Genomic DNA, 14,185 nt, shown 5'->3' with positions numbered 1-14,185 from the left:
TTTTCCCAGAAAATAAAACAGATCCATCTGTCTGACTAACAGCTTTGCATCCGGTTTGATTGAAGATCACATCGTATCCTTTGTCAGCAATTTGGCTTATGGAAAGCAAGTTGTGAAATAATCCTTCCACCAGAAGTACATCATTGATAACTGGAATTTTTCCATCTCCTATGGAACCTTTTCCAATAATTTTTCCCTTCTGGTTTCCTCCAAAGCCAACGTCTCCTCCTGACTTAAGCGGTGTCAGTTCTTGGAATATAGACCTTGTGCCCGTCATGTGTCGCGAGCATCCACTGTCCAGGTACCATGACAGGTGTCTTAACTGAGCTGCATAAGATGTCTGCAACAGGAATAATTTTTGTTTTAGGTACACATATCTTGGGTCCTTTCTTGTTAGTTTTCCCAGAAGTTCTTGGAACTTTGGGTGCAACAGGAGGATAATGCATAGGAACCTGAGTATAGTATCTAGACATGTCAAGTTTGAACTTTCCCTTTGGTTTCACCACCTTTGGTTTAACCTTCTCTGGAATGATCGTGCCAGCGGGAACGAAATGCTTATGCAATGGTTCGCGTTTGGGCTCAGATGACTTATCTTTCATGGATTGAAAGTAGCCAAGGCCATTGTTCCCATTTCTGCTCATGCCATGGATCATTGAAGCCATAAGACTTCTGTCTATGCCCTTTGCAAGGAACTTTTGAAATGCTTTCTCATATTTTGTCTCATACTTAACATCAGATGATGCAAGTTGATCTTCTAACACATCATTTTTAGCACGAAGAACAGCATTGTCATTGACAAGAATATAGTTTTCATCCATGAGTTCAGAGACTGACTTCTCATGAACTTCTGAAGAACTGGTTTTAGCAGCATACTTCTTTTTAAGCTCTTTATGCTTATTTAGCAAAATATCATGTTTCTTCATTATTTCAGATAAAGCAGTTCTTAGCTCAGATAGAGAAAAGTAAGAGAATACCTCATCATCATTCTCAGAGTCTGAATCATCTTCTGAAGCTTCAGCATCTCTGCTAGTGGTAGCCATTAGAGCCTCCACAGCTTCATCTTCTTCTGACTCAGCTTCTTCTGAATCAGTTGCATCAAATGTTATGAGGGCTTTCTTCTTGAAGACTTTTCTAGGTCTCTTGTCCTTCTTAAGCTTGGGACAACCACTCTTGTAGTGCCCAGATTCCTTGCACTCGAAGCAAGTGACTTCCTTTCCAGATGATTTCTTCTGACCAGATGAAGATTCATATCTTCCTGAACTTCTCTTTGGTCCTTTTCCCTTGCTATGTCTGTTCTTCCAGAGTTTGCTTAGCCTCTTTGTGAAGAGAGACAGCTCTTCATCATCAGACGCATCTGATAGCTCTTCAGATGAATTTTCTTCTTCTGCCTGATAGGCTTTTGCTTTGTCAGATTTTAACTTAAGAGCAATTGACTTGTCTTTCTTTTGAGGCTTGTCTCCTTTGAGTTCAATCTCATGGCTTCTGAGATGACTCACGAGCTCTTCTAACTTCAACGAGTTCAAATTCCTGGAGAGTTTCAGGGCAGTGACAAAAGCTCTCCACTCCTTAGGCAAACTTCTGATAATCTTCTTGACATGATCACCAGTAGAGTAGCCCTTGTTTAGCACTCTGATTCCAGCAATCAGAGTTTGAAACCTTGAGTACATCTCCTCAATGGTTTCACCAGATTCCATCTTAAACTGCTCATATTGTTGTATAAGAGCAAGAGCCTTGGTTTCCTTGACCTCTTCATTTCCTTCATGTGTCATGACCAAGGAGTCAAAAATGGATTTAGCAGTTTCTTTGTCAGAGATCTTCTCATACTCAATGTATGATATTGAGCTGAATAGCATGGACTTCGCCTTGTGATGATCCTTGAAACGCTTCTTCTGAGCGTCAGTCATTTCAGAACGGGGGATCTTCACTCCTGAAGCATCTACTGGATCAGTATAGCCTTCAATGACCATATCCCAGAGATCTGGGTCAGTGTCAAGGAAATAGCACTCTATTCTATCTTTCCAGTACTCAAACTTTTCACCATCAAAGATTGGTGCTCTGAGTTGATTGTTGTTGTTGTTGTTGTCAGCGGAAGTATTGGCTTGGGCCATGATTTGTTTTTCACACAAGGTTCTGGATCACTGAACACTGTTAGGTGTTAAAATCAGAACCGGAGCTCTGATGCCAATTGAAGGTGCGAAAAACACTAGAAAGGGGGGGGGGTTTGAATAGAGTTTTTGAATCTCGGGTATACTTTTAAGCTTTTTCAAAACTCAAAGATAAAAACTAAGTGCTGAATAATAGGAAGTAAAGCACACGAGTATTTTATCCTGGTTCACTTGAGATAAAAGCTCAAGCTAATCCAGTCCACCTGTGAAGGTGATTTCTTCCTTCTTCTGATGAAGGCAATCCACTAAAATCAATGAGTGTTACAACTGCACTTTGCAACCTGCTAAGTGACTAACAATACACTGATTTTCTCACTAGTATCCTCTTAAGAAGCTGATCTACCGATCCTCTTAAGACTAGCTAAATACTGAATCAGCCTTGATTAAGTCCTCTCAAGATCCGACCAACCTTGGTCTCTTGATGAACTTTACAAAATGTGTAAAAGGTTTCGGGTTTACAATAAGTGCTTCTAACAAGCGAATAGTAAACTCAGAAGTTTAAGAACAGTGAAGAAATAATGCTAAGAGAATGGTTCGTATGTGTTGAATATTTTCAGCAAAGTTTCTTAGCTTCTTTCTTCTTTCTTCAGCCTTTATATACTCCAAGACTTGTGATGTAGCCGTTGCTAGGGTTTTATCCGTTGGAGTGGCAATTCTGTAATATCAGACTGCTAGGCTGTACAAGGTAGGTGGCGGACAGACTGAGACTTGTACGATGTTGTACTGTGATAGCGACCTGTCCTCTCACCGGTTGACTTGAGATCAAGGAGCTTCAGATGAATGTAGGTGAAGCTTCTGATCATGGTCAGATTGAAGCTTGGAGTCTTCTGACCATGCAACTTCTGCTTCTGAACAAGTTCCTCAGAACTTCTGATCGTCAGAGCTAGAATAGCTTGGGTCTTCAGAACCAAACTTCTTGCAAGTCTTCAGAACTTGAGTCTTCTGCTTCTGGACCGTTCCACTGGAACATCTGGTCTTCAGAACTTCTGACTTGAGTTCTTCAGATCTTCTTGAGAGCTTCCATCTTCAGAACTTCTGAAGTATTTGCCACTGTTCAGAACGAACATGGTAGGATAATGAGCTCTCTTTTTAGTAACCCTTGGTTCTTCTTCTTCTGAACGAATAGGCTTGGGTCAGATTCAGAACCTGTTTGTCACAACTTAAAAAGACAAACGTTAGGGTACCACAATTGTTCATCATCACAAACCTTAATTGTAATCATCAAAACATAGAGATGCAACCACTGATCAAACCTTGATCTTACAGATGAGAGAGATGCCTTTTGGCGACAAATCTTCATCGATCATCCCCAGCCCACAGTTGAAGAGCCTAAGCATGCGGCCATTTGTCAAACTTCTGAGCTGTCTACTAACGAGTCCGTCGCCAAGTCAATTCGTAAGGCCGGAGGGCTCTGCCGTGAAAAGTCTTTGGAAGATGCCCTCATCATCGGCCCGGGCTTGGACATTCGTCGCCCCTGGAGGTGTCGTGGGGTCGATCAAAAGGCTAAACGGACAAACTTCTTCTATGTCTATGAATATCTCTACCTCGAGTTAGGAATCAAATTACCCTTTTCTCCGTTCCTTTGCCAAATCATGAGAGAAATCAACGTGGCCCCTTGTCAACTCCACCTGAATGCTTGGGCCTTCATTCGTTGCTTCGAGATCCTTTGCGAAGCCATCGGCCTTGCAGCAAAAGCCTCCCACTTTTTCTACTTTTATGGGGTAGACCCAAAGTTCCTGAAGACGGAGATTCCTGGATGGATTTCTTTGAAATCCCGCTCAGGTCGGCAGTGCTTCTACCTTTACAAGAGTAACATCAAGAAGGGTCCTGGGCGACGCTACTTCTGTGTGATCGTTCACCCAACTTACCCTGAAGCCTTCACCCGACGGGATGGATTCTTTACTGGACGAAAGATCCTCGTGATGTTCCCCCGCCAACTGACTCGTCGTTGAGCAACGAGGACAAAGCCACCATCGGCCTTTTTGCCGGACTCCCCATCTTTGAGTGCTCCCAACTGTTGAAGGCCGTCCGCAGCGACTCCCTCCGCTCGCTCTTGGAGGAGTTCGATTTCACCGAAGCCTCGCTGCAACGTGCCCTGGCAGTTGATTCTCCTAAATTTCCTCCCACCTTTAAAACCGAGGGAGTAAAACAAAAATGTGCGGCGGCTAGTTCTGAAACCGAAATTGCTGCCCCTCCCGCGAAGAGAGTCAGGGGGCCTTCCTCCACTGCCTTCATCCCCTCCGCTGAGATAGCTAAAGCCGTTTCTTCTCCAGAAAGACCCGAACCCACGCGGGAAGGCACGGTCCAACCTTTAGCCTCAAAAGCAATTCGAAAATCCAAAAGGGGTGCTCCTGGTGTTGATGCCCCCTCTCCCCAGAAAGAGAAAAAGAAGAATAAAAAGGTGAAGAGATCTGAGATTGGCGACGCTGCTGCTTCCCTTCAAGGTCTGGGGGGCGAGAAAAACGCCTCTCCAGGCGACGCTGAACCCTCGCCCTGCCCTGGAGGAGTTGCTGACGGCGAGCCAACTCCGGAGGTGGTCCCTTCAACAGCTTTCTTCCCTGATCGCCAATCTCCTCAAGTCGAGGTGACCCTAGATGAAAATGTGCTTGCCCGCTCGGTGGACCTACAGGGTGAAGACCTTGCTCCTTGCACCCCACCATCTCCCTTCCAAACTTCTTTCAAGGCCAATTCCACTTCCACTGGTGATCAAACAGGCTCTATTCCAAACCAGCAGACTTCTCCTATTGACTTCGTCTTTTCTGATGATTTCTTTAGGAGCACGAGAGTGGCCGAGATTCCCGACCTTGACCAGACCGCGCAGGAAGCTTTGTTTAACCTTCTACGCGCATGGTGTCTCTTCGCCCAACTGTCTCAAGACTCTGCTTCTTCTCTAGAGATGGAGAGACTTCAGCAGGAGGTTGAGGGTCACTAGGCAGCGGCACAGGAAGCGCACCGCCAGTATGATGAGATGTTGTCCCAAATGGTGGCTTAAACCCAGAAACAAGCACACATATGTGTAGATCTGAATCTTCATGAGGAAGACATCTCAGCTTGTAAAGATAGGCTGGGAGAATTGGAGCTAGATTGGTTTGACCTGCAACAGGGAGTGATCGAGAGGACAAGATCGATCAACGCCGGTAGGGCCAAATGCATTCTCAAAGATCGGGAAATCGCTTCCCTACTCTGTGATCTGGGGGACACGAACGAGTCTCTCGCCAACGTGAGGTTACAGCTCGACGAAACGAATCGGGCCCTCGCCGAGAAGGATTCCCAGACCAAGACTTCTCAGGCCAGGTCCATAGCTAGCGCTGCAGCGGAGATTGTGGAGGAGCGAGGCCGTGGTTTCTTCCTCGCCAAAGCTCAAGTTCAACATCTCTATAAAGGGATCAACCTTGATGGCATGGGAGCTTTCAAGAAGGTTACTCCTCACGAGCTTATTGGTCGAGTTGATACCCCGGGCTATTCCGCCGAGCGCTTCGCTGAAATTGAAGAAGAAAAAATGAGGCAGAAATGTTAATGCAACATAATTATATTCGTACTAATTGTATATGCTTTGCTTTTTTGGTGATTGAATTGCATTTTTATATTCCTTTAACTTGCTTCGTTCATGGTTTTACTCTCGCATTTTGCATCGCCGTTTTAGGCTCTGCCTTAAATTCTATCGCTTCGTGTTCTCCGTTTGCCTTTTAGGCTTAGTTTTTCCTTTTGCTCATCCGTGTAGCGATTTTGAAGGTGTGCCAAAGAAACTAGGACTTTTGCTCAGTTTTTGAACCAAGGCTTGTCTTCGCACCAATATATCCCGTAAGAGCAGGTGCGGCCTTGGCGGTTTTTTCCCGCCAAGGGCTTACACTGCTGGGGGCCCAATGGCCATACGGGTTTACCCAAACTTATGCCTAGTTTATATTCTCGCCACATATTTCGGGGAGGTCTCTTATTCCCAGATTTCGGAGAGACTAAGGGGATAAGTCGCTTTCCCGCACACATCGCCAACGGGAAATCAGCGTTTCGCCCTGGACTTCCCCGGAGCAATCCCCAGACATCAAGGTCGTGTTGGGATTGCCACCTTCGGAGAATTTTTCTCACCAGGCGAACGTGATATAGTGATCGAATTTTTGCTATCTGAGTAGCATCGGTTCGCGCGGGACTTTCCCGGAGAAATCCCCAGACATCAAGGTCGTGTTGGGATTGCCACCTTCGGAGAATTTTTCTCACCGGGCGAACGGAGTTGAATGATTTGAGCTAGGAGTATTTCTGGCGAATATCCTTTTGTATTTGATTTGTTTGAATTTTTACATCGAGGGATGCCTCATTAAAAAACTCCCGTGTCGGAGAAAAAGAGTGCATCTTTATTTTTTAGTCCTATTTCGTGGCTAAACCCAATCGCCATCCTCTTTGCCGCGCCCCTGCTTGCCTAGCTCTTTCCTCAAAGTATGGTGCCTAGCACTTCCTCTTTCATCCCCGAGGTACTCGCTATCCATTCACTCGCAAAATGACCATTCACCTCTAGTTCTTTCTTTTGCCTGTTACCCTTGACCTTCTTACTCCTGGAGGCTATTTCCCTCGCCACGGATTTCCCTTTGCTCCTACCACAGTGTGTCGAGCCCTTCTTCTTCCGAAAGCGGTCAGGCACTTTGCTCAACCCTTTTCCATAATCTTCTCGCTGAGATGCTTCCAAGTCCATGCTTCGGCCTATCGCCACTTTCCCCTTCCAGTCGCCTGGTCCCATGCTCAGAAGAGCTGATGTTTTGAACCGCGGAAAGTTCCAAAGTGTAGCGTCCTTCGGACTCCAGTTGAAGAGGTCAAAATTGTCCTTTACCAACTTTTCCAACCGTCTTTCCTGCTCAAGGGTGAGCTTAGGCTCAATCGCAATCACTCCGCTACTAAACTTATACCTTTCTAGGTCATCCATGATGCCCGCTCAGCGTTCCTCCGCTATAATGTCTGTGAACGGTCCGTCCCATTCTGTCTTCCCGACTTCTTCTCCAACTTGCCTCTGGTTATTCCTTTGCCTTTTCACCCTCCCGTAGTCTGTCTCCCGTGTCTCGACCCTTGACCTATTCTGCTCGTTCTGAGCTTTCTGTTGGATCTCAATTTCGTGACACCGGTGTCCTTCGCCTGCTCCTTTCTTCCCGTACATGTTGAGACAATTATTGTAGCATTCCCTTGCCCTTCTTTGATCAACCACAATTTTCCCCAACTTCCCACAAAGCAGCGGGTACTTTACTGCAAGATGGGCTGTTGAAATGACGGCGCACAAACGATTTAAGGTATTCCTCCCAATGATAACGTTGTACGAGGCTACAACTTGTATCACTAGGTACCTTACACGAAGGAGCTTAGCGTTGTCCTCTACTCCGAAAACGGTGTCTAGATCTATATAACCTCGCACCCATACTTGCCCACCCGAGAATCCCACTAGCGTTCCTGTATAGGGCATTAAATCCTTATCGGTTAACCCCAGCTTATCAAACGCATCCCCGTAGATGATATCGGCGGAACTACCTTGATCCAAAAGTACCCAGCGAACATTAAAACTGTTGATCTGAACCATGACGACCACCGGATCATCTTTATGCATTTTGACTCCCTCAAAATCCGCTGATGAGATTACTATATCCGGATGCTGGAAACCAAAAGGAACTTTGTATTGTTGCACCGAGGTCACCGCCCTGACATGTCTTCTTCTTGCCGAAGTTGTATCTCCCCCTCCGTCGAAACCACCTGCAATTGTATTAATTATGCCCACCGGCGGCTCAAGATCTTTATTGAGTGTTTCTTCTACATTCTTTTTCTTGGTAGCCAGTGTTTCCTTCTTTTCTACACTCGGCGTGCGGCGACGATCCTCCCGTCGGCGATCATCCTGCTGGCGAGAGTTCCTATACCCATTTCCCTGATGTCGCTCGTCGTTCCAACGCTCATTGCGGTCATTTAGCTGCGCTCGCCCTGCTCTGATGAGCCTCTCTATCTCATTCTTTAAAGTGAAACAATCCCATGTATCATGTCCTGCCGACCGATGATACTCACACCACTTAGTCTTATCTGATTTTGGCCGCAGCGGGTCTGTTTCCCTTTTGCCCTCTTCAATGGCATGGGTCGCCTTGACCTCACAAAGCAGCTCTGTTAGATGGGCGCTCAGACTCTTTCCCGACTCTTCACGCCGGCGAGAGTCAGCCTGGTGCCAGGGCCGGCGACGCTCAGCATTGTCCCTCCTTGGATACAAAGGGTCTCTCGTTGTCTTCTCCGCTGCCCGGACTTTCCTGTCTCGCCTCTTACTCCCTTCAACCTTGTCCTTGCCTGCTTTATCCTCTAGCGATGCGTCCCCCTGATCACCATCCTTTTCCACCTTCGCCCTTCTTCGCTTGAAAGCGTTGTCCTCCTCATCAAGGATATACGTGTTCGCCCGCGCGCGTACCTCTGCCATCGATTTGGTCGGCTTACGACTCAGTTTGCTGTTTAACTTTCCAGGTTGTAGACCATTTTTGAAGGCCCGGGCACAGGCATTCTGCTCCGACTCCTCAATTTTTACCGACGCAGCACTGAAACGTTTCACGTATTGTTTCAGAGTTTCCCCTGCAGACTACAGCACGTTGTACAGGTCCTCAATCGTCACTTGCTTAGTCTTGCTTGCTGAGAACTGGACGAGGAATTTGGACGAAAAATCTCGGAAGTTGTTGATGGATCCTCGCGGAAGAGTTGTGAACCACGCCATTGTTGTTCCTTTGAAAGTTGCTGGAAACATTCTGCACTTGACCGCGTCTGAAGCGGCGCTAATCACAATCTTTGTATTGAAATACAGTAGGTGTTCCTTTGGATCTGCTTTTCCGCTGTATGTTTCGAGGACTGTGTTCTTCATATTATCTGGAATGACCACTTCCTTTACCGCTGCTGAAAATGGCTCAAATTCAGCCACCGCCTCTGCCTCACGCTCTCCTTCGTCCTGCTGCTCGTAACGATAATACTCTAGCTGTTCCTGAAGATAATCTTTCCGCTGCCTTATCTCGTCGATGCTGCTGATCAAGCGTCTCCAATCTTGGCCGGAGATCGGAGCTTGAGGTGCCTGCGTCTCTCCTCCTGAGTCCACAGGTGACTGTTATGGCGACCTTCTTTGTTCCGGTGACGTTGGCGGCGAAGGCAGCGGAGGTGTTGGAGACGGAGGAGGCGGGAGCGGAGCCGGTGGAGTTACTGGAGTTGCCTCCTCGCGATGAATCGTCTGGCGGCGCGGACGGCCCCGAACGCGGCGCGGACGGCGAAGTACGCCGGGGCACGAGGTCTTTTTCCCGTCGTTTGCGACGTGTTTCCATTGGCACTTACGAACGTTCACCAAAAACTCAAGAACTAACGAAATGTCTCACAGAAAACCAGAGAATTTCCCCTTCAAATCACGATCCACGTAGTCCGGGAATCAAAATCTACCGATCCCCACAGACGGCGCCAATGTTCCGGTCAAGAACATAGAATCAAGGCATGGTGCCTAGAGTGTGTGGAGTGTGATCGGAAATCTTAGAGAGATGAACTCATAACTGTTTAGAGAGAGAAAATATAATTGAATTTCAATGTTGTTATTGCCAAATGAGCCAATAGTCCTTTACAATTGGTATTCCCCTCCAATTTATAAGGGATGTGTTGGGCCTTCGCGCCTTTAGTCTGTCCAAATGGGCCAGTTGGGCCTCGGAGTGCGAGGCCCAAAAGACCTGGGTCTGTCCCGTGCTTAAGTGTAAGCATCCTGGGCGAGGGACCCTGGGGTCTCGCCCAGTCCACTACATCATTATGGAAGATGGAGGTTCCTGGTCAATAGTAATGAGGGACATCACAGGAGTCCTCAAGGAGGACGCTTTGCTCGTAGTGGGGTTGAAAGAGCACCTGATATGCGAAGTTGGTGATGGTAAGAACATGCGCTTTTGGTTAGATCCTTGGGCTGATATTAAACCAATAAGTATACAGTTCCCCATGATATATGCTTTTAGATCCAGTAAAACGACTTGAATGTCTGATGTAGGGTTGTTTGTGCGAGGTAAATGGTTTTGGGATCTCTCCTTTAGAAGGATCATCATTGGTTGGGAACGAAAAATATATGCATCCTTCATGAACTTGATAAACTTTAGATGTTCGGCTGAAAACCCAGGGGATTATTTGATTTGGTGTGTCAATGGTAATTGATACTTTTCCATAAAAGGTTTGTGTAATTAGGTAGAGTACAAAATGTATGAGGAAGAGGAAAGTATGGTCCTTGGTCATATAATAAAAAGTCTCACCCAAAGTAAGTTTATTATTCTGGCAAGCATGTCACAATAAGATAGCCACCGAAGATAACCTTAGAAGAAGGGGTAATTCTAGATGACAATGGAAGTGGAAGTTGGTAGGAATCAACTGATAATCTATTTCTTCTATGTTCAAGGGTATAAGAACTTTGGAACACCATCTTGAGAAGAGAACGGATTTCATGGGTCTACCTCAGCTCGTTACAATCTATAGCAGTAGAATGGCCTAACATGACAACATTAATGGACACAAAAAATTGGGACTTAATCCCCCATTCTTTGGTTTGGTTTATGTAGATGAGAAGGAACACAAAAATATTTAGGAAGGAAGTCTTTGATTCCCAAGAGGCTTGGTGCATACATTTTTTTTTCGAAAACAGAAATATATATTATGAATATAATGGAAAAAGTGAAACTTTGGAATAGCCCTCCCAAGAGAGCAACCGAAAAGAACTAACGGAAAAAATAGAAAACACTAGAAAAAAGAAGAGAACAAACAAACAGTACGCAAGACAAAGACAAAAACAGCAAAACTAGACACTATCACTACCAAGAAGCAAAATTTAGACCAACAAATAAAGGCTCGGGCCACAACAGGGAGAAAATGAAGAATCAAGGCAGTATCAACAGACCAATCTCACTAAAGGCACCAACTGTACATCACAACATAATCAGAGTTAAGATGGAGTCCCTTCTTCAGATGCCAAAGATTATGCTAAGAATATCTTGGTGGATCAAGAGTGCTTGGTTGCGATGTCCCTATGATACAGAGAAAATAATTAGAAACATGGCCGACATCAAACTAAATGTTATTCCTGCAATTCCCATATATCTCTCTTCTTTTCTTATTATAACACAACAATATATACCACTCACTTCTCTTACTTCTATTTCTATTTCTCATTAAAATTGGAGGTGTAATTAGTGTTAACAAAGTATTTTTCATCTCCAAATTCTATCACTCATAAAATGAAAATGTTGGTAGATGCTCCGTTAATGAACCATTTATCCCAGAATCTTAAACTGTTGGGTAATTGCTACATGAATGGTTTTATATTATTTATTTTTATCACAACCCTTTCGCAAGAGTCATTTGAGCTTTCTCACTTGGTTTTTAAGCGTGAAGAATTTTGGACCACGCGCTTACCACTACGCCAAAATCAATTGGGGTTAGTGAGGGCGCAACATTATTTCCTTATAGCGTAGCAGCCGACTCCCTGTTTCGAACACTACCCAGCAGCAAGGATGCTGGTCAACCGACCCAACAATCCCCCCCAGCACCTGCCAGCCAACCCAGCTGCACAGCTTGCCTTGTGTGGAATTTGAACAAGGGACCTGCTCTGATACCACTGTTTGGATCACGTGCTTACCACTACGCCAGAACCAATTAGTGTTAGTGAGGGTGCAGCGTTATTTCCTTATAGTGTAGCAGTCAGTGCCCCGTTTCGAACGCTACCGAGTAGGCAGGATGTTGGCCCACCTGCCCATCAAAGAATGTACATGCTTACCTACTATGTCTTTTAATTCAAATTTGTATTCAAAAAATTTGGCGACAAAAATCAAATTTTAGAAAGTTTGGTCATAAAGGCTCTGATACCATGTTAATGAATCAATTATCCCCAAAATTTAAGTTGTTAGTAAAGGTCATATAAAAAGAGATATAATGATAATTTATAATTTGTAATATATGATATAATATAATAGGAAGAGATATAGAAAAAATATGGTGAATTTAAAGTGTTTGTTTGGGTGTTAAATGAATAATAAATGTACCTATAACCATTAAGATAATAATACACACCTTTATTTATCAAGAAATTTTAAGTCTATTTATTTAGTAGATAAATGTTATCATTATTTACTTTAACATTCCATTTTCATGAGAGACAACAAAAACGTGGGTCTTAATTCCAAATTAATTTTTGTGCACTCACACTAACTCTATTTCTTTTTGTTTTCACTCATTTTTTATTCTTATATCTCACAAATTTTTCTATCACATAACATATCTCTTTTGGTGGCAGTGATTGTAGTGTGAATAAATACTAATCCTTTCAAATTAGTGGTACATTTACATGAGTAATGACCAATAAATAACAATGTTGAAAAGAGAGGATGGAAGTGAATGTTGCCATCAATACTCTACTTATAAAACACACTCCTCAACCTGTACCACTTCACTCAAACCCTCAAACTGCAGACATGCCGAAGAACATTAGGAAATCCCTCAGTGACTACCTCTCCAAGATAAAAAAATCCTCGCTCACAAATCTATTTACCCTCTAAGAAATGGATCCTCAGAGGCTGCAAGCCCCTCATCCCTCCTTCTTTCTCCATGGATGATAAGAGAAACAAAAAGAAGAATGAAAATGAAGCCACTCTAGATGACATTGACCATTTTCTCTTTGAGAATTTCAGGACTCTGTTCCTCAGATACGACAAAGAAATCAACAACAACAATGCCCTCCAGGTCCATAACAACACCCATGGAAAATATCCAATGCCAAGTCCGACATCCTCAATTTCATTCGAGGAGCCATCACCAGATCTCGGAGGCTCTAGAAGGTTCTTCGTGACCCGTGGATTCTCGGGGTCGAGCAGCTCAACCACGACACCCACAAAGAATTGCGATGGTTCATGTTCAAAGGAGACAATCACATTGTCCAATAACTATGTCGCGGTGTTGGTGTCGTGCACAAAGAGCCCCTACGAGAAATTCAAGAAATCGATGGAAGGCGTAGTGAGAGCGAGGCTGAGGAACGATGAGAATGTGGACTGGGATTTCATGGAAGAACTTTTGTTCTCTTACATGAACATGAATGAGAAGCAGGTACACAAGTTTATTCTTGCTACTTATGTGGACATGATTAGCCTCATGCGCAATCCTCCGGAACCTGCAAAGAGTGTGAGGATCAGCAAGGAGATAAGGAAGAAGGCTGAAGGAGTGAAATTGGGTTGAGTCATCAATTTTGAATTTAAGTATTTTTATGGACTAGGTTCAAGGTCTCAAAAATTTGAGCTTAATTTCTCTCATTTTTTTTAATTTTTCTCTCTTATTTTATCCTTGGTTGCATGAAAAGTGACAACTTTTATGTTTTGGTTTCGGGTGTTATTGAAAATAAAAGTTTTCCCTGAAGTTAGGGATGAAAATTCCCTTCTCTCTCATAAGAATTTGGTTTCACTTAAATTAAAGGTATGTAGCTTTTGATATTGATCTAACGACTCAAATTTAAAGATGAAATTTTTATTTTGCCTTTCAAATATGAGATCGAATTTGCTATCTCGTCTGCAATATGGTTTGCATAATTTGCACATCTTTGATTAAAACATCGTGGGATGTTGGTATTTGCGTATATTTTGGTGTTTCGTTCTCATAATGTATATGATGGTTCATATGAGACAACTTATGTCCTTGACTTTAGTAAATTCGTAATTTCATAACTGCTCTATAATTCATGCTTTTGACTTTAGTGAATGCTGGATTTAATAACAACGGGGAATCCGGGTCCTTTATTAATGGTATGAGGATTTGACTATATAACTATTAAATAAAACTTATAGGATATATATATATATATATATATATATATATATATATTTTGTTGGCATAGAGTATCATACTTTTACTAATGTACCACCGTGTGTAAATCAACTGATGCGAGAATTCCAACTTAAGCACAAAACTTGAGTTTGAGTTACCATTAATTCACTTGCGTTAAATACTTGGTAGAAAGAGTTTTATCTTTTATAGGTGTCATACCA

General features: G+C 43.8%; 1 protein-coding gene across 1 annotated transcript; it reads left to right on the top strand.

Moving 5' to 3' along the window:
* The first annotated feature begins 12,758 nt into the window (after nt 1-12,758).
* Nucleotides 12,759-13,382, top strand: LOC130744714 (transcription repressor OFP14-like). Its single transcript, XM_057596873.1, has one exon. The coding sequence runs from the start codon at nt 12,759-12,761 to the stop codon at nt 13,380-13,382; it is 624 nt and encodes a 207-aa protein (XP_057452856.1).
* The last annotated feature ends 803 nt before the right edge of the window (nt 13,383-14,185 follow it).

This window comes from Lotus japonicus, chromosome 3, assembly GCF_012489685.1.
Source record: "Lotus japonicus ecotype B-129 chromosome 3, LjGifu_v1.2".
Classification (NCBI taxonomy): Eukaryota; Viridiplantae; Streptophyta; class Magnoliopsida; order Fabales; family Fabaceae; genus Lotus; species Lotus japonicus.
This window is presented reverse-complemented; position numbering and strand designations above follow the sequence as displayed.